This window comes from Conger conger, chromosome 4 (genome assembly GCF_963514075.1).
Source record: "Conger conger chromosome 4, fConCon1.1, whole genome shotgun sequence".
NCBI classification, from domain to species: domain Eukaryota; kingdom Metazoa; phylum Chordata; class Actinopteri; order Anguilliformes; family Congridae; genus Conger; species Conger conger.
This window is the reverse complement of record NC_083763.1, coordinates 31,833,506-31,860,361: the sequence shown is the minus strand read 5'-3', so window position 1 is coordinate 31,860,361 and position 26,856 is coordinate 31,833,506. Positions and strand designations below refer to the sequence as shown.

At 42.4% G+C, this 26,856-nt stretch overlaps 1 protein-coding gene across 3 annotated transcripts in view; it reads left to right on the top strand.

Moving 5' to 3' along the window:
- Positions 1 to 26,043, top strand: part of LOC133126252 (phospholipase D1-like) — a 68,098-nt gene extending 42,055 nt beyond the window's left edge. For all 3 annotated transcript variants that reach the window (XM_061238266.1, XM_061238268.1, XM_061238269.1), the window contains exons 15-26: positions 434 to 656; positions 5,167 to 5,295; positions 5,879 to 5,997; positions 6,350 to 6,463; positions 6,837 to 6,947; positions 7,064 to 7,152; positions 8,229 to 8,342; positions 11,399 to 11,448; positions 16,759 to 16,893; positions 22,178 to 22,331; positions 23,506 to 23,623; positions 24,164 to 26,043. In XM_061238266.1, coding sequence (XP_061094250.1) covers positions 434 to 656; positions 5,167 to 5,295; positions 5,879 to 5,997; positions 6,350 to 6,463; positions 6,837 to 6,947; positions 7,064 to 7,152; positions 8,229 to 8,342; positions 11,399 to 11,448; positions 16,759 to 16,893; positions 22,178 to 22,331; positions 23,506 to 23,623; positions 24,164 to 24,388 — 1,581 coding nt within the window. In that variant the 3' untranslated portion in view covers positions 24,389 to 26,043. The remainder of the gene's footprint in view (positions 1 to 433; positions 657 to 5,166; positions 5,296 to 5,878; positions 5,998 to 6,349; positions 6,464 to 6,836; positions 6,948 to 7,063; positions 7,153 to 8,228; positions 8,343 to 11,398; positions 11,449 to 16,758; positions 16,894 to 22,177; positions 22,332 to 23,505; positions 23,624 to 24,163) is intronic.
- Positions 26,044 to 26,856: the final 813 nt, after the last annotated feature.

The window sequence follows — 26,856 nt, the reverse complement described above, 5'->3', positions numbered from 1 at the left end:
AATAGGTGGTTTGTGAGTAATGGGGTCCTGTTCAGGCGGTGTGTATCACCGCACTGCATGCTGCAGCACATTTAAGAGACAGGGATCCTGAGTCGCAGAGCTCCTCAGACACCCTGCATGTCTGTCTGAAGGAGCTTCCACTCTCTGCAGTGTCCCGTTTCAACAGCAGGCTACTGTACCGGGCTCCATTACTGTACAGTTCATCGCTTAATAATTCAGTGATATGGGACCAACCAAAAGAAGGTTAAAAAAAAGGCCAGTCGTTCCTGAAATGGTGAAGTGGATTGAAAAGGAAAAGAATGAGTGTAGTGTCTGAAAGTTTGTTGATGTACAATTCAGCACTGGCCAGCCTGCTGAATACTTTTGTAGGTCATTGTTGTCTTTCAGGGGGAAATGTGAGTACTGTAATAATTATGTTTTTGTGGGCTTGCAGTCCGGTGCAGAAGCTGACCAGTCTGGCATGAGTGTGCCCCCAAGCGACTCTCCCGCTGCTACCCAGAGCAACGGGCAGAACGCCAAGGCGACGGACATGGGGGACCAGCCCAAATTGAAAGGAACAGCGCGGACACGCAAGCCCCGCTTCAGCATCAAAAAGCACCTCCATAAACACGGCCTGCACCATGCAGAAAGCGTCAGCAGCCTGGAATCTGAGGAGAGTGAGTGTCTCTTATACATGAACACACACATGCACACGCAAATGTGACCTGCTCTATCGAAATCAGTCGCTTTGACCCCAATACATATTTTGAGTTTTAGAAACTATTTGAAGTTTGAGAATGTAAGCTTTCTAACAATACCAAAGTTATCTCTCTATGTTTTTGAGAAAAACGGCTTCAATGTTTTGTCACAAGATGGTAGTTACTTGCGGCTGGGAGACTACCGACACTGGGCGAAACTCTGGGGCTATACTCTGTCATCTCATGGATAAACCTTTTAAAACTATATTTTTCCTCTGAACATTTACTCTTGACATTAACACATACAGAGGCATGCACACTCACACAAACACACGCACACACAAACACACACACACATCCAAGCACATGCACATTCAGACATGTACAGGTACACACTCACATCTCTTACTGTACATACAGTAAGTGGAAAATCTATATACATATGTAAGCACACACTTGTACAGGTATCTAAATGGATACACTTAAAAATACTGGTTCAATTTTGTTTATTGAGCGGGTGAGATTCTCCATTTGTGTTCTAGAGTCCATGTTTCGGCTCGTGATTCAAAGCCTTCTGGACATTCTGGGCTGCAAAAAAACCCAACTTTATTTTATAGGCTAGATCCTACATAATGGCTTTTACAACTTACAGCACACACACACACATACACACCTTTACTCAACCACAAACATGCCCTGGGTAATGTAGCATTTCACTTATTTTGTCTCAAAAGCACAGCAACTACTCATTGTTATCACCCAAAAATCATTCCCCAGAGCCACAATTTATGGGATTAAACCCACACTCAGAAGTCTCCTGGAGGTGAAGGTTACAGGAGCTAATGTAAAACTGGAGCAGCACTGAACCTTACAAGACATTCAATTTACAGTTAGCAGCTGCCCACTGCCAGTTAGTGGTTTAATGTTATTTTTTCCCTGTTAATGAGAAAATTGTTATTCTACTGTCTTGTTAAATTAACTGTTCTGCCCTGCAGGCTATGTCCAATTAATGCATCATCTTCTATAAAAATTCTGTAGTCCTATTTGCTGTGGTGAATAGCTGAAATTGCTTTCATCAGATGAAGATATTTTATTTTCATCCTTATTAAGTAACAGTTCATTTCTGTTTATTCAGAAGTTTTGATATATTTTCAATAAAGAACAAATAAGATCCTCACAATGTTGCGAAAAGGTTTACGCATATAGAGTGAATGAGTGCAGGTAGCCAAATGACCAAAGTCCAAACATTTATTTATTTTTTTACATATCGTTAAACACACCTCTCTATCATGGTTATGGATATTGCCGAAATTGTAATATTTTAATCGTGTATCCGAGAGGCTGAAATCTTTCTGGACATATTTGCCACAATGAAAATCTCACCACACCACCAATTCTTTGCCTGTAAATCCCGGTTTAAAAAAAAAAGGTTGTATTTCTTCGTTAAAATTGAAAAGCTTGTCCTCAAACTCAACGAAGTCAGAGCTGTCCGCCATATCACTCAGACTAGTTTTTGTGGGAGTGTCATGTGATTGCCTACACACAGAATTTCAGTGTTTAATCAAAATAATCTCTACTGAAACAAGCGTGACAGTTCTCCTTTAAAATTTAAATCCAACGGATCCTGACACAAAACAAAAGATAAAGCCATGCTTAATCTCCAAAGGTCACACTACAGAAGGTATCACTAATTGAGTCCGGTGTGCCAAGTCTGCATGTGTGTGGGTTGCCTGACTGAACTGGTGGAATGGTGGGGGGATTTGGATTTTAAAGTGCATAACCTTTGCAGGTTGGTCTAACACCGTTAACAGCCAACAGAATTTAATCCCAGGTAGAGGGGTGGCACTGAAGATGACCCCGTTATCGGGGTTGTCGCAAGCGGGTGAGTGAGGATCACGGTTCACGCGAGGTTTGACCGCTTGACCGCCTTCCCGCTGAGCTCGCTCTGCGTGTGCGGCTCTGTTGCCTTCCAAAACTCCAAGCGGGGGGGGTTTGTTCTTGGCACATTCACAGCGAGAGACCAGTTCTGCCTGGAATTCTTTTTTTGTTTTCATGGTATCTGATGTTATGATAAGTTTGATAAAAGCCACACGGAGAAGGTTTGGAAAAATGTAACTGAAATACTCCCCCACAAGACCTGTGGTCTTGACAGAGCTCTGCTCCAGGAATGTAGAATGGTTGTCAAGAGGTTATGCACAGTTGCTGGCTCCCAGTATTGTCAGTATTAAAGGCCCCATATTGTTGAAAGTGACATTTCCCTTGCTATGTCAATTATAAAGGTGTTGAAGGCTAAAAACACTGTGAAAGTATCAAAATGCACGGTCCCGAAATAAATCCACACAATCCATATGAAGAAAATGTGTATTTCAACAGGCCGTTTGGACTTCTGTGAAGTGATGACATCATAACGATACCCTTGTTTGCTTCAGTAAGGCCCACCTGGCTGAATACATCAAAGTGCTCGGCTATATCTTTTTGATATCAGTCAGCCTGAAACACTCACAAAAACAGCCTGTTCTTGCTAAAGCTCATGAGAGGCGCTGGAGAATGGACATTTTTCATTTTTGGTACTTTTTCTATGTTGAATATGTTTTTATTTGCTGGCTTGGCAGGCCCTATTGCCCAAAGACGGATGGCACTAGATACAGTGTTGATCATGTACACATATGAATAATTACTCAAAAGCACCCGGGCCATGTAGCTTTGCATTAGTAATGCCCCACCAGGGAAACAAACCTGCAACCTTCCGATTGCAAAACCAGTTGCTTCCAGTATGTAGCAGGGTTACGTGGGCAACACGGTGGCACGTGGGTAGCATCATTGCGTCACAGTAAGAAGGTCCTGGGCCCTTCTTTGTGGAGTTTGCAATTTCTCAACGTATATGCATAGGTTAATTGGAGAGTCTAAATTTCCCCTTGGTGTACTCCTGCGGTTGCCCTTGACCGAGGCACTGACCTCACAACTACAGTTGGTCCCTGGAGGCTGAACTATGGCTGCCCAATGCTCCTAAGTTATTAAGATGGGTCAAATGCAGAGGACACATTTAATTGCTAATCATGAATTAATACTTTGGCTAGTTTGTTAGTAAAACTATGGGAAAGTGCGGGAAAGTGAAGGCTCGTAGCAGGCTACACTCCCTGATGACATAACCCTCAAATTGAAAATAACATTGTTGCCCTTGGCTAGGGACAATTTCCCTGACTGGTAACGCATATCTAAGAAATATTTGTGTGAGGCCAGGATTGAAAACCCCTGAGATGGACTCAGGCACACCTGTAATTCCTTACACTTAATCACTATGCATCTTTGCCAGTCCACACCTGGGCTCTGACTGTGAAAAATGGCACTTGCTCACCTCAGAAGAGACAAGCCTCAAAGTTTGGATGCCATTGAAGCAAGGGCAGTATCAGAAAGGGCAATATCTACATGTCCACCTTTGAACTGGACTGGATTAACACTGTCAGTGTAATTTTCCAATCATTGCCCCTTCCCTACTTTTTAACTCCAGACCTGGGTCAAATACGTAGTTGTTTTGGATTCAAATACTGCTGGAATGATCTTCCCTGCAATTGCAATTGAGGCCCAAAAAGACCAGAAAGTGCGGTTTGAACTTTAGAGAGTATTCCATGAGTTCCAATACACCAGACAAGCTCAGTAAAGCGTAGAAAAGTATTTGAATCCAAAACTATTTGGTATTTGGTCTGCTTAACTTGTTTAACTGAATTAATACTGACAGTGTAATGTAACAACCGCTGGCTTTTTTTCATAACCGGAATACAGAACCCAACTAACTGTCTGTGTAAGTTCTCTTAAGAGACTAACCACTTTACTTCCTGTGGCCTGTGGGCTCTCTGATCTCAGACTAAACGAAAGTAACAGCTGTTAGCTCTAACGTGCAGCTAAGATTCTATCTACTGAAACAATGTGAATGTTTCTCTGTGAATGTGCTGTGGGATGGGCCCTCTCTTGCTTTGCATGCCTCATCTAAACTAATACCAGTATGGTGAATGAGTGGGAGAGTCAAAGACTGACTGTGATTCCATTAAAAAAAAAAAAAAACTACATCATCCTGTTCCGGTCCACAAAACTGCTATCGATCTGGCAGCTGAATTGCCCATCCTCCCTAACCTTTGATTGGCTGTGCAATTCCTTGCATTCCATACATCCTCTCTTGCACTGGTTGTCAATGAAAGAGACATAATCTCCCTGTTTGCCTTCTGACTTTGATAAATACATTATTTAAGCAAATACTAGCCCATGGTTTAAAACATGAAGTTTCATTAATTGTTTTCTGGAAATATACTAAGCTTTTTTTTCTTTCTTTTTTTTTTGCTCTCGCCTGACTACATACTAAATACGTTCAAGTGCTCTAAGAGCTATATAGCCCCATAAAATAAAATTCACAGAGGTTGGGGGATAATGGAATGTTTATGCTAGAAGTAACCCCCACCCCCCACCCCCCACCCCCCACCCCCTTACCCCTTCCCAGAGACGGGGTCCTTAAGAAGCCTGCAGACTGGTGTTGGGGAGCTGATCGGGAACACCCGCTTCTGGCATGGGAAGGACTACTGCAACTTCGTCCACAAGGACTGGATCCAGCTGGACAAGCCTTTCGATGGTACATTTAAGTGTTGTGCCAAGTGGTGTGATTATGCAGAAGAGGCTAAGTCTTGTGGTAACAGTATGGGGAACTGGTGAGCAGTGTGGAAGATACCATTCTGACACCATTTGTGTTGGGTGCGGAAGGCATGGTAGGGCTCATATACCTAAAGAAATGGAGAAGTGCAGTACTGGAGTACTGTTATTTAGCTGATGCTTTTATCCAAAGGGGTTAAGAGTCATTGTTGCTGAAGGGCCCAGCAGCTGCATGGATCTTATTGTGGCTACACCGGGGCTTGAACAACCAACCTTCCAGGTCCCAGTCTTCTTGGGTACTTTAGCCACTAGGCTAAAGGCTGTTGATGTTATAGACTTCAAATTTTCTCTTCTTAATTTGAAACCCACTCAATGACCCAGTTACAAGATGGTTTCTCTGGACTTGTTCTTTAGATACACTTGAGGGATCTTTTAAGCAAATAGATCATGTGTACCACGTAAAAGCAATCGTTCAATGGACACAATCCATTTCAATCCATCGATTCTTTACCTTGTGTTCCCTACTGTATGTGATTGTAGCCAAAACTCTCCTTCCACTGCTCTAGACTTCATCGACAGGTACACAACTCCCAGAATGCCCTGGCATGACATTGCCTCAGTGGTTCATGGGAGGGCAGCAAGAGATGTGGCAAGACACTTCATACAGCGCTGGAACTTCACCAAGGTGAGGGGCGCACACACACACACACACACACACACACACACACACACGCACTTGCCTGTCATGACTCAGTGATTACATTATCATGACAGTGAAAGGCATTGATACACAGAATATCCACATAAGAAATGCCTGCTTGTTCCACTGCTTACAATAAGAGATGTCTTTTTGCTGAATAGCAAGTCTGGCTATCCATCCATCCGTATGTCTGTATTTCATATGATTCAGGCCAAATGCTGTTTAATGTTTTTTACATTTCTGTGTGAGGATATTTTGCTAATTTGGGGAATTATGTAAGAGATATTTGTTTTGTGATGATTATTTTCTTGCTCAAGATTTTAATTATCTTCCTCAGATCATGAAGCCAAAGTACCGCTCTCTCTCATACCCCTATCTCCTGCCTAAGTCCCACACTACTGCAAATGAGCTGAGATACCAGGTCCCAGGCGCTGTCCAGACAAAAGTGCAGGTAGTGCACATGAGTTTGTATATGCTTTGACCCACACGCATATGCACATGTACAGAAAAGATACGCACCCACACATGAACTCATACGCATGCATATTTACATGCATATACACACACACGATTACAAACAAACACATGTGCACGCACACAAGTACACGCACACACATACGCACACACACACACACACAACTACACACAATCACATGTGCATGCATGCACACAAACATGAGTACACATTTAAACACATGAGTTTAAAATGCACACACAGCTGTGCTTGCACACACTTGCATATGCACACAGATACATACACACGCACACACATGCATGCACACACACACAGAGCTGTTCTTGAGTTAATCATTTCTTCACTCCAGATCTTGAGATCTTCTGCAGACTGGTCAGCTGGTATCAAGTACCATGAGGAATCCATCCACAATGCCTATGTGCATGCCATTTCCAACAGCAAGCACTACATTTACATCGAGGTGAGCCTGCATGCCACGCACTGCATCCTGGGTCTAAGGCTTCCTTTCCAGCGTGCTCGTGGATCTCCACGACGACGCATTAACTCTTTGCTGATTTGATATTTGTTCGCTTCCAGAACCAGTTCTTCATCAGCTGTGCTGACAGCAGACATGTTTTCAACAAGATCGGAGACACCATTGCGCAGAGAATCATCAGAGCCTATCGGTGAATAGCTTCTATGCATTATCACGTTGTTTAGTTCTTTCCATTCTGAGTGTAACATGTTTGCTGGCTTTCTTTAGCCATAGGACAGCCTCTGAACTGAAGTCAAGGCAGTGATTCATTTATTTGCATGGTTAAGGTTTATGTTTCTGACTTCAGAGAGAAACCCTACAGAAAACTCAGAGTTAATTGCCCTGCAGGAAAATGAACACAATGGCATTCAACATGGAGACACATAGATATCATTCTTCAGCAGGTTTATCATTTAATTTCATTATTATCAAACTGCAGTAAAAACATTCGCACACATGTTAGCCATAGTTACAATGTAGTAACCTTGCTGACAACAAAGGAAACGTGGTCACTGAAAGCCCATCTAACATGGTCACTCAGGTCCAAATGACATGGTCGCACATTTCTGCTTTGTATGCAATTCGAAGAAGTCAGTTATCAGGTCCATCTGTCCCCAGCTTCCACTTGCCTGCCGTGCCTCGCCAAGGAAAAGCATTCCTGATATTTTCTCTCCTTTTAAAGGAAAAACTTTCCTTCAGGAAGAAGAGTATTAAAAACCACCAGTCGTGCCAAAAACTTGAACCATTGCAGTGCACTTTGTCATCAGCATTATTCATTATACTTAGTGTCTGTCTTTGTTATCTTATGTTTTTTGTCTTCTGCCTGGAAACCTAAAACTAGAAATGAAAAAGTAAACATAAGATTATTTTGTGGCAAAGAGAGGTTTCTGTCCTGTCTTATCTTTTAGGTCATGTTAATTCTCACTTTGTAACGGAGAAAGGAACATGCTAACGTCAACTGATTTGCTGATGTTTGGGTTCTGAATCCCAAAAAATATAATTGTGGAAAACAATCACGGACAACACTCTCTGGAAAAAACAAATACTAATCCCTGGTGTGGCCATGATAAGATCTGCACAGCTGTTGGGTCTGTGAGCAAGGCCCTTAACCCCACAGATTGTCCCCTGCTTAGTCTAGTCAAGTGTAAGCCGCTTTGGATAGAAGCATCAGCTAAAGAGCAAATTATTATTTATTTTTATTTATTTATTCTCCACTCTCCACCCCAGGGAGGGTAAGAAGTACCGTGTCTATGTGGTGACCCCTCTGCTGCCCGGGTTCGAGGGCAACATCAACACTGGAGGGGGCAATGCCATCCAGGCTGTCATGCACTTCAACTACAGGTGAGGAGGACGAGGAACAATATATGTATACATTTTAGAGAAAATATTTTTAATCCAGAAAGACTATAGGCCATCTGTACAGTGAGGGGCGGAGCTACGGGCGGGACTGGTGGTGTGACCGCACCGGGTTGGAGTGGGGAGGGGCCCATGCTGGAGTTTGTGCATCAGTGACAAGAAGACAGCTGAGTTGTATTGATGAACCTGGAGACGATCTTTGCTCATGCTAAAAATTCCTTTGATTTGCTTACTATACCCCAATGGTTACAAACCAATAATGTGTTGTATCTGTATATGTAACTGTTTGTAATTGTGGTTTGTGGGAAACTATTTGTTTTGGATGATCTATCATAACCAGCCAATTAGAACAGAGCTTCACTGATATCAATGAGCCTTAAAGGCACAGTCACTAAAACAGCCTGTTCTTGGTAACACTCATGAGAGGAGCTGATAAATGGACATGTAAAACTGGATAGAGATTGTTTGTGGTACTTAAAACCAAACAAATGTCTTGTTATGGATATCAGGACCTAAAATTAAACAATGGAAATATGTAAAATATGGGAACTAAAATTTTCTGCTTGACTGTTTGGAAGAGCACATCATTATTTTTTCATAGCTTTTTTATTGCTAAGGGCATTAGGGGGTTAAGTCATAAATGTTAACTGGTAATTCTACATTCCTCGCCTCAGCTGTGCATTGCACTGGTGGATTGGTTTTAATAGCAGTGTGATTTTAGCTCCTCGCGACAGCTCACCACAGCTTAATTACAGTATTTAGCGTGTAGTTAATTATACTGGGTTAAAAGGTGCCATTCTGTCATAATCTTTACCTAACGCTCCTCTCTTAATTTTCACTGGAAATGCCAGTATGTTGTCCCTGTTTTGCGCGGTTATTACAGGGGAAGGGAACCAGCATGAGTTATAACAGGCACAGAGCAACCATAAACCTTCCTGAAGTCTGTGTGAATATGATACATTATGTGGAAGTCCCTCTACACCTTATTGATCTGCTAGCATCTCCGTGCTTTAGCTCCTGACATTAAGCTCGCCAGGAGAGTGATGCCTTGCCGAAGGCTTGTCTGAGCTGCCGTAGTCCTAACAGAACATAATGGTGAGAACAGGCCGTTCAGCCCAGCAATGCTAGCATTTTCCTACCCCTAAGTGTACCTACTGCTTAGTTTGCCTCAAAGCTAAATATTATCTAGCACCGTATCAAGCCTGGTATTGAAAACCCCCAGTACTTCTGCCTCGACTACATGTCCTGGCAAGCTATTCCACAATGCTATTCCACTTGCTGTGTGAAAAAAATAATTTCTAATACCTGTCGTGCTTTGACGGCAATGGAATCTCTAAGGCAAGGCAAGACTGTACGTGAACATCAGGCCAGGGCCAAATACGTCATTGTTTTGGATTCAAATATGTTTCTGTGCTCGATTGATCTGTGCAATTGAGCCAACCAAGACCAAGCAAACCCTGTGGGGTGGAGAGTTTTATTACTTGAGTGATCAGTCCTTCATACAGGAAAACGATGAAATTCGGCCACACTGCTAGAAATAAAGTGAGGTACTTTTTTTTGTTCTTCAAGGATCAAATTTCCCAAATGTACCCTGAAAGTACAGTAATGTTCTCCTCAGGTGCAAATGAGTACATTTACCAAGCAGAAAATGTAGAAATTAATTATATGTTGTTGGCTCAGGGTACAATTTTATGTACCTGTGTTCCCGTCTCTATCGGTTACCCTCTCTACTTTTCCCATCTAAATAAAAGCAAAAAAGGGTACACTGTCCCTTTAAAATAAAATCTATAAATAAGGTTTGCTGGGAAAATGAGTGGAGGGAAAATTGATCGTGGTCTTTTGAAACAAAAGGCTGAACGTGAGGTTGTTGGCTTTCGGCGATACGCTCTGATAGACAGTTGCGCAAGCTTTCAGCAGCTTTTGCAGTCAGCCAGCAGCAGCAGCCCACAGATTGAATCGACACCATTCAGTTATAGTGGAATGAAGTAGGATGGGAATTAGCATCTTTTACTACACATCCAGTTTTTATTCCTGACGTGTACTGTAATTTGTCGCATTTTCTCCCAAATGTGAATGACAATCTTTCATTGATGTTAATGTACTGCCATATCTGTAATGCTACTGTTTTTTAATCACTGTATACCCCTATATGGTGTTTAGAATGCTAAATCATTCTTTCATGTGGGGCATTGCTGCCATGTCAGCAACAGTAGGAAAATTTTATCACGAAGTGCCCTTATACAGGTTAGCATTAAGGGATAGAGCAATAAGGTGCTGTAAAAACATGTCAATGAAACAGGAATGACAAAAATACAGAAAAAAGCTACAGATTAAATGGCAAATATAGAGAGAGAATGTGGAACAGCACTAGATCCCATAAATGGAGATTAAGCTGAAAAGCCATGCTAAAATAAAAGCTCACAGCAATAGAATATGGTGCTTAGCTGGCCTCCTTTAGTGCGACACACCTGTCACACTAAAACAAACGGCAAGCCTACTCAAAGTGAATGACCCACAAAGACAAATGCTACTATCCTGTGATGCGATGCACATTCCAGCACACTCAGAACATGAGCAGGGCACCCACCCACACATAATTCCAGGTCATCCCTGCTGAAAACACTGCTCAAGCTAGGTTTTGAAACTGCTGGTAGCTGGTTGACCAGTTCAGACCAGCTACCTGCTGAACTAGCTTGACTAGGTTGACCAGCTCATACCCAGCTTTATGAGCCACTTGGCCGTGCTGGTTCACCTGCTCATACCTCGCTAGATCAGCTAATGACCAGCTTGACCAGCTCAATTTTCAAGCTGACATAGCTTTCTTTCCATGTGGATGGTTTGACCACCCTGGACAAAAGGCAGGGGTGTCCAGGTCTGGGTGATTCCTCTACTGGCGACAGTTTAGCACAAATTATGGTTGAAGTGAAAACCTTCAGGACGGTGGATCTCCAGGAACAGGGTTGGTGACCCCCTGCTCTAGATGATCTGGACTGTGCACTTTATAGAAATTGATTTTTCCTTTCTCTTTAATTCTTTTCCAGAACAATGATCAGAGGCGATTGTTCGATCATTTCTCAGCTCAAGAGAGAAAGTGAGTATTTTTGCTGAATTACGTCTATCCCTGTCGACCGACTGATTGGTACCGTGGGGAAAGAACATGTGCCTTGTCTATGAATTTTGTTTGACATGTTGTGCTATAAATACTGAGCTGTGATTTGAGTCTTTGGGTATTTTGTGACCTGGGGAATGCTGTATCTATATAACAAACTACATTGCTCACATTAGTCATTTTGTATGTGTGTGAGTTTTTATGTTTGTTTTTTCCCGTTATTATTTGATCCAGCTGCTTTTGTATTTTGTGCATGCGTGTGCGTGTGTGCATGAGAGAGAGAGAGCGAGAGAGACAGAGAAAGGGAGGTACGCAGGAGTGCAGACCGAGAGGAATAGCCTCTGACAAGGCTGGGTTGAATTTGACACTTGACCTTGGTGCAAGAGCACAATATTCATCAATGCCTACAGATGGGCAAATTCCCATATATGGGGCTGTATTTATGGGAACTTCCACAGCCGGAATAACAAAAAACACAGGTCCCCCTACTTCTGAGAGAACATATGAATTCCACAAGGATCGCTCCTCCACTGCACAGGTTAGCAGGCCCTGTCGCCACCCATGCCATTTCATGTCAATCAGTGCAGCGGTTAATCAGAGATGTACAATCTTAGGAATGCAGGCGTGGGATTGTTTTGATTGGCTTGCTGCGGCCTTTCCACCAATGCACTGCAGGTGTGGTCAGGTCCCTCACAGTGCATAACAGCTGCGCTTTTATGTTTATGCTAATAGGTGGAGCACTGCGCTAGCGCTGCTATTGATCTACCTTTTTAGGGCCCATTGTACCTGCCCCATCACTCTAACCTTCTGCAGGGAAGGGGACAGTTTACAGCTTACAGTAGAGCCTGGTAAAGAGGAAGTAAAGACATTGTTACCACATTATTCTTTATTTACTTAGCAGAAACCCTTTATCCATTGCGTTTATGCTGCTGGATATTTTGCTGAAATGCATTTTTCTGAAAGGTACCACAGCACTGGCTTATCTGGTATCAGAAACCACTACATGCCTTGCTCGTAGCTAGGTTAACAGCAGCGTTGTATACCTGGGTCAAATACATAATTGTTTTGGATTCAAATCCTTTTTTGTGCTCTGGCTTATCTGGTATCAGAAACCGCAACATGCCTTGCTCGTAGCAAGGTTAACAGCAGCGTTGTATACCTGGGTCAAATACATAATTGTTTTGGATTCAAATCCTTTTTTGTGCTCGATTGAGACAACCAAGAGGACCAGAAGACAGGGTTTGCACTTTGTGAGATATTTCATAGGTTCCAATACACCGGACAAGCTCAGTAAACTGTATAAAAGTATTTGAGCACCATGGTGGCGCATGGTTAAGGCATCGGACCTTGTTGGGGCCTTGAAGGACTTGCAGGGGTCAACAGGGTCACTGCATACAGAAAGCGCTCCGGATCGCCCTGGATTCACGGTCCAGAGCTCGAGACGATGCAGCTTGGAGAAGCCGTGACAATCTCCTTCTGGCCACCGGGGACTGGGTCGTAGTAGTGTTCCCTCAACTAACATGGGCGACTGAATTAAACAGTGTGCAATTGGCAACGAAATTGGGAGATAATCCGGAACAATACACAGTGGTGTGAAAAAGTTTTTGCCCCCTTCCTGATTTCTTTTTTTTTTTTTTTTTTTTGCATGTTTGTCACACTTAAATGTTTCAGATCATCAAACAAATTTAAATATTATTCAAAGACAACACACGTAAACACAAAATGCAGTTTTTAAATGAAGGTTTTTATTATTAAGCGAGAAAAAAAATCCAAACCTACATGGCCCTATGTGAAAAAGTGATTGCCCCCCCCTGTTAAAACATAACTTAACTGTGGTTTATCAAATCTGAGTTCAATTTCTCTTGCCACACCCAGGCCTGATTACTGCCACACCTGTTCTCAATCAAGAAATCACTTAAATAGGACCTGCCTAACAAAGTGAAGTACACCAAATGATCCTCAAAAGCTAGACATCATGCCGAGATCTAAAGAAATTCAGGAACAAATGAGAAAGAAAGTAATTGAGATCTATCAGTCTGGAAAAGGTTATAAAGCCATTTCTAAAGCTTTGGGACTCCAGCGAACCACAGTGAGAGCCATTATCCACAAATGGCGAAAACATGGAACAGTGGTGAACCTTCCCAGGAGTGGCCGGCCGACCAAAATTACCCCAAGAGCGCAGCGATGACTCATCCAAGAGGTCACAAAAGACCCCACAACAACATCCAAAGAACTGCAGGCCTCACTTGCCTCAGTTAAGGTCAGTGTTCATGACTCCACCATAAGAAAGAGACTGGGCAAAAATGGCCTGCATGGCAGAGTTTCAAGATGAAAACCACTGCTGAGCAAAAAGAACATTAAGGCTCGTCTCAATTTTGCCAGAAAACATCTTGATGATCCCCAAGACTTTTGGGAAAATACTCTGTGGTCTGACGAGACAAAAGTAGAACTTTTTGGAAGGTGTGTGTCCCATTACATCTGGCGTAAAAGTAACACCGCATTTCAGAAAAAGAACATCATACCAACAGTAAAATATGGTGGTGGTAGTGTGATGGTCTGGGACTGTTTTGCTGCTTCAGGACCTGGAAGACTTGCTTGATAAATGGAACCATGAATTCTGTTGTCTACCAAAAAATCCTGAAGGAGAATGTCCGGCCATCTGTTCGTGACCTCAAGCTGAAACAAACTTGGGTTCTGCAGCAGGACAATGATCCAAAACACACCAGCAAGTCCACCTCTGAATGGCTGAAGAAAAACAAAAGGAAGACTTTGGAGTGGCCTAGTCAAAGTCCTGACCTGAATCCTATTGAGATGCTGTGGCATGACCTTAAAAAGGCGGTTCATGCTCGAAAACCCTCCAATGTGGCTGAATTACAACAATTCTGCAAAGATGAGTGGGCCAAAATTCCTCCACAGCGCTGTAAGAGACTCATTGCAAGTTATCGCAAACGCTTGATTGCAGTTGTTGCTGCTAAGGGTGGCCCAACCAGTTATTAGGTTTAGGGGGCAATCACTTTTTCACACAGGGCCATGTAGGTTTGGATTTTTTTTCTCCCTTAATAATAAAAACCTTCATTTAAAAACTGCATTTTGTGTTTACTTGTGTTGTCTTTGAATAATATTTACATTTGTTTGATGATCTGAAACATTTAAGTGTGACAAACATGCAAAAAAATAAGAAATCAGGAAGGGGGCAAACACTTTTTCACACCACTGTGTATATATATATATATATATATATATATATATATATATATTTTAAAAAGGATTTAAATCCAAAAGAATTGTGTTTGATCCAGGTGCGGTTACCTGTCAGGAAAGGCTTGTCACAGAGCCATCTTGCAAGCTGCCAGCTGTATCGTGAGGTAACTCCAGCTGCCCCAGGAGTACATCATGTGTGGCAAAGACCTCCCGTGGCACCGACATTGTCTTCCGTTGGGTGGGTTGCGAGACTGCAAAGGGGCGAAAGTCCCGGGACGGAACACAGAGGTGGAGGTGGATTGGCCGGCGGACCGGATGACCCTAGCCTCCAGCGTGCAGCCACCCGCGGCATTAATAATCGAGCAGGCTGCCGGAATCCCGTTCTACGGTCCGTTGCGAGCGGGACAGCCCCCCTCCCCTCCAATTGGTTGTCTCCAACTTGGCCCCAACTTCCGGGCGACCCGTTAGACGGCCCCGGGGATGTCGACGGGATCACATGACCGATCTGGCCCGGGATTGCAGGGGGGTGGGGGGGGGAGGTGTCGCCGCTGGTCACACGGAGGATGACGCAGGGTAACTGAGAGGGAGGAGGTGGGGAGGAGGTGGCACCGCTGGTCACACGGAGGATGACGCAGGGTCACTGAGAGGGAGGGAGCAGGGGGAGGAGGTGGCACCGCTGGTCACACGGAGGATGAAGCAGGGTCACTGAGAGGGAGGGAGCGGGGGGAGGAGGTGGCACCGCTGGTCACACGGAGGATGACGCAGGGTAACTGAGAGGAAGGGAGCAGGGGGAGGAGGTGGCACCGCTGTCAGTCATGTGTCTCTGTACTTATACTTTATTGATAGTGTTTTGGGACTTTTAAGATCAAGCAAGATTCAATTTCAAAGCCTACAGTTACAGTATATGAAGCACAAATTAGGGTTCTCACACACATCAGTACTTTATTACATTACCTTGCAGACAGCAATGGCAGACGCTTTTATCCAGAGCAACGTACAACAAAGTGCATAACCATAATCATGGACAAATGCACTGAAAGACCCTAGAGGGAAAGTGCTAGGAATGCCCGCAGAGATAAAACTTGTACCTCATAGATTATTCTGATGAGAAAAACAAAAGTAGCAATAGAACAAGCAAACAATGCATACTCGTACACATTTGTGAAGGCCTTATTTTATGTTCCGGAATTAAGTTTTACAGAGGGCTGGTAATACAAGGTATTTTGTTTTGCAATAAAGTCATCTGGATGTATCTAGTTACTGTGGTTATCTTATATCTGTATAGCTTGTTGCTTAGCTGTGACGTTAACTTGGCTTGGCTTTTCCATTGATATAGTGTACACTCAGTGACCACTTTATTAGGTAGACCTGTACACCAGCTTGTTAATCTTTAATCTTTAATCAGCCAATCATGTGCCAGTAACTAAATGCATAAAAGCATGCAGACATGGTCAAAAGGTTCTGCTGTTTTTCAGACCAAATATCAGAAAGGGGAAGAAATGTGATCAAAGTGACTTTGACCGTGGAATGATTGTTGGTGCCAGACAGGGTGCTTTTAGTATCTCAGATCCTAGTATCTCCTGGGATTTTCACACACAACAGTCTCTAGGGAACGGCGCAAAAAACAAAAAAAACATCCAGTGAGCAGCAGTTCTGCGGGCAAAAACTCCTTGTTAATGAGAGAGGTCAGAGGAGAAGGGCCCGACTGGTCGTAGCTGACAGGAAGGTGACAGTAACCACGCAACAGTGGTATGCAGAAGATTGTCTCTGAACACACAACACGTCAAACCTTTAAGTGGATAGGCTACAGCAGCATAAGAATAACATAAAAAAGTCTAATAAATACTTAATAAAGTGCTAGTGAGTGTAGTTCAGCATTAGTGTTGACTTCATACATTTTTTGGGTAGATCTTACTTTTACTTTCCTTCCTTGGTCGGTCTGTGTTTGAGCCAGCACTAGTCATCACCACATAGTAAACAGGAAGGCTGATCTGTGGCCAGTTGATGGCCCTGTGCCAGCCAGCTTTGCGGCCATGGGGACAGGCAGACTGATATGAGGCCTGTGTGTACTGACGTGCCTCTCTCACACAGTGGCTGACCAGTGGATGAACTACATCACGTTCGGGGGCCTGCGGACCCACGCAGAGCTGGAGGGCAAGCTGATGACTGAGCTCATCTACGTCCACAGCAAGATGCTGATCGCTGACGACAACACTGTCATCATCGGTGAGAGAGAATCCCATAATGACACCACATCCCATTGGCTGCACCCCTCTCGCTGTTTCAAAACATGTCGTATCCTAATGTCTATGGGTCTCACTTTTAAGAGTGGTTTTATATCTCAATGTTGACATCCTAGTATTTTTTTTTTTTTCTTCCACGTAGTCCTCCTGTGTGTGTACTTTTCTTTATCTCTTCGTTTCCTTGTATTAGTGTCTTGTTCAGCCCGTTTAAGGAAAGGCAGGGTGCTCCAGTGGGGTTGGGGTTTCAGCCTGTTAGACTCCTGCAGCCTGTTGCACCAGTATAACGCAAGTTCAAACGTAGGCTAGTTTGCTTATGGTCAACTTAGCTAAGATTTAGCTTAAGTATGAATTGTTCAACCGAACAAAGACGCAACTTTTGCTTTAAACTAACTAGTTACAACGTAACATTTAGTGTGGACATTACTCCCTAACTTGCGATCAAACTTATGTTATACTGATGCAACAGGCTGCTGTACTGTTCCTGTATACCAGGGATTAGCTACTCACGGTCCTTGAGGGCCAAGAACTGATGGCTTTCCTCCCTCCCTTTTACCTGGAAGTCAGGTGTGAAGACAGTCTTGCCAATCGGTAGCAGTAATCATCCCGGAGGAAAAAAAAAACAGAGCTGGATTTGAACTTGGAACCAGCCTGTAGCGTAGTGGCTAAGGTACATGACTGGGACCTGCAAGGCCGGTGGTTCAATCCCCTGTGTAGCCACAATAAGATCTGCACAGCCGTTGGGCCCTTGAGCAAGGCCCTTAACCCTGCATTGTTCCAGGGGAGGATTGTCTCCTGCTTAGTCTAATCAACTGTACGTCACTCTAGGTAAGATACATTACATTACATTAAGTCTGCCAAATGCCATTAATGTTATGTAATGTAATGGATTTGATGGCCAGAGTTAATGATCCCCGTGCAGTGAACGGTAACTCGTGCAACAAAAAACATTATCTGAAAATACCAAGTGAGGTATATAATGAGGTCATTTTCTTTGCATTTGAAAACCTTTAAAACCTACTGAGGATTTTTGTATCAAATATATACTTTGCATTACAGGTCAAACAAACAAACAATATGCAAATGATTACGTAAAACTGAACAGAAAACAGAAAAATCTGAATGTGGTCCGTCCATACAACATGTTCGGGTGGCTCCCCCTGCTGTCTGAATGCTGTTCTGCAAGTAGAGCGTGCAGTGTTCGACTTGTCTGCAAGCCTTGGGTATTTGCCCTCATTATGTGCAGAGATTACATTTTATTATACGATTGCATTTCTGGCAGTTCAGACTAAGTGTCTCGCTTAAGTGCTGCAACCCCCCTTGGGAACTGAGAGTGAGTCTTTCTGGTTATGAGCCAATCAGATCAAATACGTGCCTCTCGCAAGCTTTTGCTTCTCATCAGGAACTGTATTTGTTCAGACTTCTTGAGGAGGGGAAAGTGTGCTTAATTATTTTACTTCGTTTGGCAGGTTTAATTAGTATGTAAATGAGGTATCTCCTACAGTGTTTAAACCCCCTTTCCCCTAAAAGAGAGGGGTTTGCTTGTTTCCTTCTCAGCGCCCCCACAGTAGAATGGGAAGAACCAGCCATTGGGTTGGCTCCCCAATCCTCTATTCCCTCTGTGCAGAACAGCATTTTCCAACCTCTTCTCAGCCTTTAGTACACCATAGTGATCTGCAGGCAGGTATTCAGCAGTCCTGGGTCAAATACGTAATTGTTTTGGATTCAAATTTGTTTTTAATCGCTTTGCTGAAATTGTCTGGTGTATTGGAACCAGTGAAATACTCCCAAAAACTGCAAGCCCTGCCTTTTGGTCCCCTTGGTTGGCTCAATTGCACCAGGGAAGATCAATGGAGCATAAAAAGTTATTTGAATCCCAAACAATTGTGTATTTCACCCAGGTCTGCTATACACGACATATGACTTGGCAATTGAGTCTGCTTCTTTTCACAGTGTTTAATACTTGTTTGGCACTCGATTAGCACAGTGTTCAGAGAAGCTGATTCAAAACTCACTCACTCACTGCACTGCCAGTTATATCCTGAAGCAAGGTACTCGTGAATTCTGTGTATATCTGGCCTTATAAATGGATTGTATTCAAAGTGCAAGCACTATGTCGCTCTGCTGAATCCCCAAATGCAATGTAGTCTGCCCATTGCGATTGGCGCGCGGAGCCATTCCATGTCCTAAAATGTGTTGTGGTTCGATAAGTGGAATAGCTGCAGGTGTGACCATGCCTTGCTTACATTACATTAGTCATTTAGCAAACACTCCCACCTACAGCAGCTTTCACTGCTTGCACTTATTATTATGTTTTATGTGTGGTCCATTTATACAGCTGGATAAGTAGTGATGCAGATCAGGCCCCTATTTTATATACGTTGCTTGAACAATCTAAGATAATTTGATGTGCCTAGTGTCAAATTATCAGGTTAATTAAATTCAGCCTTACCCTGAAGCCACACATCCCGCAATGAAATTGTGTTGCATCACTTTGGTTTCCCATAATCAGTTGCTTGTGGGTTTGTGTTCTTCATTAACAAAGGCATGGTCGTGCCTCTGTTAGATAATGTCCGAACCACACTTGCAGTCAAAATACAAAAATTGCCAGCCTTGTCATTTTGCCATTCTGGGACCAATATACATGAACAATCTTTTGGTAAGGCAAAGCGCTATTGAAATTAGTCCTGGAAATCTCATAAAAATCTGTTTGGTAGTTGTTGTTTTTTTAAAGATGAGTGAACATATTAGCATTTTTTGTGCTCTTCTACAAACTTTTTAAAGCATTGTACAGTTTCTCACCCAATTGGAACATTTCCTACTTTTAAACGGACTTGTGCCTTTTCCAAAATGTGGGTTTTCATGTGTTATGGTTGTTATTAAAATGTATATTCTGTAGAACAAGGCCCCATTGAAAATTAACAGTGAAAACTTAGCTTGTCTGTTAGCCAGTGACTCTATAATGTAAGGCATGGTGCAACTGCAAGCTACATACGATTATACATTGCCGGAGCCATATGGAGCCAAAATGGCAGAATGGCAAATAAGTGACGCCACTCCGGCAAGGAACTTAACGGCTCTGCTGCCTCCTAATGTCCAGGAATGTGAAAAGCAGGCAGTGTTTCCCGTGTCATTTAGCTTGTGTGTAACTCAAAGTATAGTAACAAATGTATTGGTAATAAATATACCATTGCAAACGGTTAGTAGAATAAATTCATCCATGCATGTTTATATAGGCTACTAAAGTAATCGTGGCTGCCATGCTTGTTAACAGTCATGCTGGTTTTATGTAGGCTACAACCAAATATATAAACCCACTTCCCTGTTTTAAATTGCCAAATTTGTTTGTTGGCTATGACCCAAAAAAACCAACTGATATTTCACAATCTGGGTACGATGATATGTGTGATAATAACGACACAAAAATTTTGGTAAATATTTCTGCATGGCCTAATTTGGGGGGGACACAGTCATTGATCTGTATAATTGTAAGCCCTTTAAAAAAATGGTATACAGTTATTTGAACATTTTCATGGCTGCTACCATTAGTTAGGATATACACTATGTACTTATGTAATTTGGCAGTGATTATCTCTTTCAGTTTATTTTACAGAGCATGAATTACTGGAACGTAACAAGACACATAATTGGTACATTTTAAGTACATATAGCAACAAAATACTTACCTGATTGATTTCTAGAAATTAATAAACTCTTGCGTTCCTCTGAAAATAATCAGGTTATAATTTGGTTGTTGATTCAAAGAGAATATTTGATTGAATCCTCAGCAGCATGCCCAATGGTACATGTTGTTTGAAGTAGACCATCATAGTTACAGTACCCATAGCAGGTATTAATGCATTGTGTGTTGGAAGCCTTGTCAGTGCATATATCAAGATAATGTTCTCGGGGCTTCTGTGAATTTCGTGTCTTTTTAAGCTTTTGCCAATCATTATGTCTTCTTGAAAACCGCAGATTTTGGGTTGAATTTCCTGTATTTTTTTTACACCATTATGACGTTATCTCTCACTTTAAACATAGTTTTTGGGTTGAATATCAGTAGCAGTGGTGTACCATTGGATGCTGAAAAAGCCTTCAGTAAACTAAATGGATGATTACTCAACCTGTTTCCAATGCCTTTTTGATTATCAATCAAGCAATGAAATTACTGCATTACAAATATCAATACATATTGTATGTAGCATACTTGGCTATCAGTTTTCTTTGTGTAATAAATCAAATTGTGGAACATTTAATACATAGGCCCAGCCTATCTTAAAGGGCAGCCTACCGATTTTAACCGGTTTCGTTTAACTCGCGTAATATGAAACACCATTTAGGCTAGGGTATGTTTCATTAATCTACAGAGATGTTCCTGAATTAGCATATGTGAGATGCAATATCTTAGAACATAAGCTGTTAGAGTATGATGTGTTCAGATCAGACACATCGGGATGTAAGCTAGTTTAGCTTTAAATGGGCTGACCATGTGTAAGATTTGTAATTGTCTATGGGAATATTTGTCGGCTCGGCAAAAAATAATTGTTATGATAGGGCTATTTCTTCAACACAGGATGTCGACTTTGATGACGACAAAGCCAATAAGCTTGTCTCCATTTGCTCCACTCGTTAACTCAACTCCACTTCCACTGGAGTAGAGGAGTGGTAGTGGAGGAGTGGAGTAAAGGAGGGTGTAGTGAAAAAAATTGGACACACCCCCAGTGTTATGAGCACAGTTTCCTGACCATTATACTACAACGCTCCTAAATTAATAATTAGTTATTTAGTTGGTGCTTTAATCCAAAGCGAAGTGCAGTTCATTAGAAGCAGAGGACAATCTCCCCTGGAGCAATGAGGGTTAAGGGCCTTGCTCAAGGGCCCAACAGCTGTGCAGATCTTATCATGGCTACACCGGGACTTGAACCACCAACCTTCCGGGTCCCAGTTATGTACCTTTGCCAGTTATGTATCTTCTAAATGCCCTCCAAAATGATTGTGTTTGTGTTCTACTGTATATCACCCCTCAGCGCAGTGGATAGCACTGTTGCCTCACAGCTATAAGGTTCCAGCCTTTATGTGTGGTGTTTACATGTTCTTCCTGTGTCCGTATGGGTGGGTTTCCTCCCACAGTCCAAAGACATAGAAGTTTGGCTAATTGGAGAGTTTGAATTGCCAATCGGTAAGTATGTGTGTGTGTGTGTGTGTGTGTGTGTGTGAATGGTGTATGTGTGTGTTTGATTATGTATTTATTATTCCTCCCCCTGTTTCAGGCTCAGCCAACATCAATGACAGAAGCATGCTGGGAAAGCGGGACAGTGAGGTGGCGGTCATTGTGGAGGACACAGAGACAGTGACATCGGTGATGGACGGTGAGGAGTACCAGGCAGGGAAGTTTGGACTACAGCTACGGCTGGAGTGCTTCAGGTGGGTTCCCTTTGAATGTTACATAAACTCTAAATTAGGAATAAGTATTTAGTCTTTATATGTCATACACTTTTTGGCGCTAGAGATGGTTCCTCCCTAGTCAGGATGGCAAGGGGAAGAGTATGGGACAAGGCCAGGCTCACTCCTGAAAATGTTTATAGAGACAGAAAGAAAACACACACAGACAGACACACGTCTACATGCAATATTTCTAACTTCTTCTTGTCCCTGGGAAGTTCAGTGCCAGGAACCAGGAGCCTTTGTGGAAGTCCGAAGAATTTAGTATATGGAAGGCTGAAGAATTTTGTGCATTACATGCTTCTAGTCATAATACAATTATACCATGGTCTGGGTGAATACTCGATTCTGATTGGATGCCAGGTGGTGATTCAATTTGTATAATCGTTCAACATTTGGCAGGTGTCCCAAGTCAAGTTTACTCAAGTTCATACACTGCTGAGAGTTTGCTGCAACTAGAGACCCAATGCCTGGAGTCTTTTTCCATAAACGCAGAGTGATAAGGTAGAATCATCTGATGCGACCACTGTGGACCACCTCATTGTGGATTATTCCTTAAATATTCTCCTCCCTTCAGGGGCAATAGTAATGACAACCTTAGTAATAGTAATGACTGCCAAGGTGGGTTCACAAAATATAGTGTAGTAAACCACATAATATGACATTTGAAAATCACAATAAAATAAATATCAAAACCATGGAAGAACAAGAGAACAACACAGGGTGGAATTAACATGCAGACCCTCCACCTGTGTTATTCAGGAATGATACTGCAGAAGCAAGATATTCTGTATCTGTTTTTCTTCGTTTTTTACTCATTTGCACACGGAAGTATCTCTGGGAACTCCCTTTGGAGCAGACGTGGGTAAAATACGCAATTGTTTTGCATTCAAATACTTTTCTGTGCTCAATTGATCTTGCCTGATGCAATTTAGCCAACCAAGAGGACCAGGTGGGGCTTGCATTTCATTGGTATTTCATTGGTTCAAATACACCAGACAAGCTCAGAGAAGCGTAGAAAATTATTTGAAAAAATTATTTGAAAATTATTTGAATTTAAAATAAGGACATATTTGACCCTGGTCTGCTTTGGTGAGGATGGTACAAATCCATTTCTGTATTCTGCGCCATTATTAGTGACCTTTTGTCTCCACAGAATGATCCTTGGTGCCTTCACCGACCCCACCATCGATGTGACAGACCCCATCAGCGACCAATTCTACAAAGAGGTGTGGATGGCCACTGCTGCCCGCAACGCGACCATCTACCAGAAGGTACCCAGAAACCTCCTTTAACACCCACATTTTTCCCTCTCCCTCCTAGAATCTCCCTCTTGTCTGCTGACACCAAGAACAATAAAAGTACATATAAATTATTATATTGGCTGGCATCAGGGTTTGGGTCAATTACATTTTCAATTCAGTCAGTTAAAAATTAATTGGGGAAAAAAAGGACTGCTGGCTAGCATATTCGGTAAAAGCACCACGCATGCACATATGATTTTGGTAAATATAGTGCTTCCTTCCCTGAAAATAGAACGGCCCAGGTACTTTCCTTCCCTCGGCGAAGCCTGGAAGGCAGCAGGTTTTAGAACTAGAAAATTTAAGAGTGACAAATTAGCAAACTAGCTAACTCGGAAAAGAAAATAGATAAAGATAATTTGATAAAAAAGACATTAAATAAAAACTGCCTGTGAAGTATATACACATCATCTGTGGTTGGCTGAACTGCACCTGCTGCCTTCCAGGCGTCACTGAGGAACGGAAACTTTGACTCCCTGATCAAGCCCCGCCTGTTCCTCCCCCCTCCTCTAGGTGTTTCGGTGCTTGCCGTCCAGCGATGTGCGTAATATGCTGGAGCTGGAGACCTTCAGGAGCAAACCGGGCCTGGAGAAGGAGGACCCGGTTCGAGCCGCGGAGGAGCTGAAGAAGATCCGGGGGTTCCTGGTCCAGTTCCCCCTATACTTCCTGAGCGAGCAGAACCTCCTGCCGCCTGTAGGAAGCAAGGAAGCCATGGTTCCCACTGATGTCTGGACCTGAGACCAGAGGAGCAGGGAGGGGGAAGTAACGGGAGCCGGAACCAGAACCATCTACCCCCAGCAGCTCAGCATCTAGAACCCAGCCTTGAACAGCAAGATGGACATCTATCAGTAGACCGGTAAAAGGCCTCTGGGAGTTGTACTTCTGTGTGCCAGCTGAGAGAGACTGTATCTTTTTATACAGTGGGAGGGGAGACTGTTTTTAAAAAATCTTCTTGTATAATTAACAATCTTTTGTTCTTTTTCTTTTTTTTTTTACTAATATCGGGGAAACTAACACTATGCAAGTATAAAAAAGACGTATAGCAGATACTACTGCATGTGTATATTGTTATGTGTCCATATGTGTTGTAAAGAGCCTTTTTTTTAAAGACAAAGGATTGTTTCCAGTTTAAAAGAGAGAATGAAATCAATGGGATCATGGGAGCTAAGCTAGGACTTCCATGTCCTTTGTTTGCCTTTAATACCTGTGTGTTATATGCAACTCCACTCTGTGGAACAATATTGCCTGAAAGGAAAATGTAAATTCAATGGTTTCTCGTAAAAAGCTTAGTGTTGCTACAGCAGTGGATCCCAGCCTTGGTCCTAGGTGCACACCACATGAGTTACAGCAGTTCTCACTCCAGCGAAGCTCCCATTTAGTTATGTTGCACAAAATTATTAATTCAATATGGTTCTGGATTTGACATCACTTGAGTATTTTTTCTAAACTGTTATAAAAATTTTAAGGGTTATGTTCTTCAGAAGGGTGATATGAAAGAGATCAAAGACATCAAGCATGCTTAACTTGAATGAAAATGCAGAAGCAAAACCTGTTTCTGCAAGTTATTTAGCTTCATGAATTGATATATAATTCATAAAAAGATAAATATGCTATGTCACTGGCAAAATAGGTTGAACAGTGAACTTAACATCTAGTTCAACTTAAATGAATCTGTTGAACCAAATTATGGATGAACATCTATATTTAGCACAAGCACATTCATATACTGTGTCCAGAGTGTAGGGACAAAAATCGGAATATAATTTTTTGCTTGTTCATACCCACCCAAAGGATAACTCAGCTGGGAGAAAAATGTACCTAAGTTCCAGGGTAAGGAGACATAGGGCCACGCAACACTAACCACACTACTGGACCTGTCCATACCCTGGGTGCCTTGTAAAGCTAATAGACATGCTCCATTACACTCATTCTGCAAACCGCCTATTCAAGGTTATTTCTTGGCCAGTTGAGAAGCAGTTGTTCTTTAAGCCATAAAACAACATTTGAAGCACTGTGACTTGGTTTCGAATAGCCAATCAGGAGTAAGGGCAGACAATCTGATCACTCAGTGCTGAGGGCAGCATCTTCCCAAAAGCCAATCACCATCACTGTTGTTGTCACATAAAACTGTTGTTTGGTATGGATTTCACTTCAGCACCATCACCCACATCAATGTCTATTGTATGTCTTGTTGTCTATGCTGCAGGGTGCCCCTGGTTCAATTCAGGACCAAACCTAATACCTTGCCGCTGCTGTTAAATTAACGTCACTGGTTTCCAGCAATGAACTGCATTTTTTTGCACATTATATGAACTTCACATGGAAGCGTAAACTTGTTGTTGCTAATTGTGGACGATGAGAAAATGTAAGCAATTAAACATACTTGATTTTCATGATGGTGTAATGTTTTTTTTTGGTCCCTCTTTCCCTCTTTCCTGCCCTGCAGAAATGTTTTCTGAATCCAGCTTTAGGTACCGGTACACTGCCATTTTGGTGCAGGACTTTGCACCTTTTTTTTCCGGGCAGATCTCAGGAGAATGTTACTACAAGAGTTGTGTTTTCCACTGTACTTATAACATGAGATAAGATATACTTTATTGAACCCTGAGGGGTAATTTATCCACTGCATTTGACCCATCCTAGTTACTTAGGAGCACATAATGTGTGGTCTGTTTCATTCATTTTGCATTAGGGTGGGCTTCTGTCGCCAGGGTTTTATTTTATTCTTTTAGCAAAAATGGAAATTATAAAGTAATTGCTCCCTCATTTCCCCACAGCATTAAACTGGTGCCCTGTCTCCTTGTTGATAGGATTTAATGGTTTTAATTAGATTAATCTTGGATTCATTCCTTTCCCAGTGTTTGTGACTCTTTTTGCTACGTCTGTGCTGTATTGGAACTTTCCTGGAAAAAAGAAAGTAACAAACTCAGAGGTGATTTTCCAGAAATGAAAGAAAGTGATTTACAGTATATGTGTGCCTGTTGGTGGCAAAGCGGACTCACCTCAACCTCCTACAAAGGGCAGATATTGCTTTGCCAAAGATTATTCTGCACACTTCAACTGATTTAATTTAACCTGTTACAGATTGAGAAAATTGGATTGGCGGGTTGAGAGAGCCAGATTGGCAATATATCTTGGAAAAGCCAACAGTTGTAGCAGTACTGATGTTAATCACATCGACGTCTTGCAAGACATTTCCATCTCTG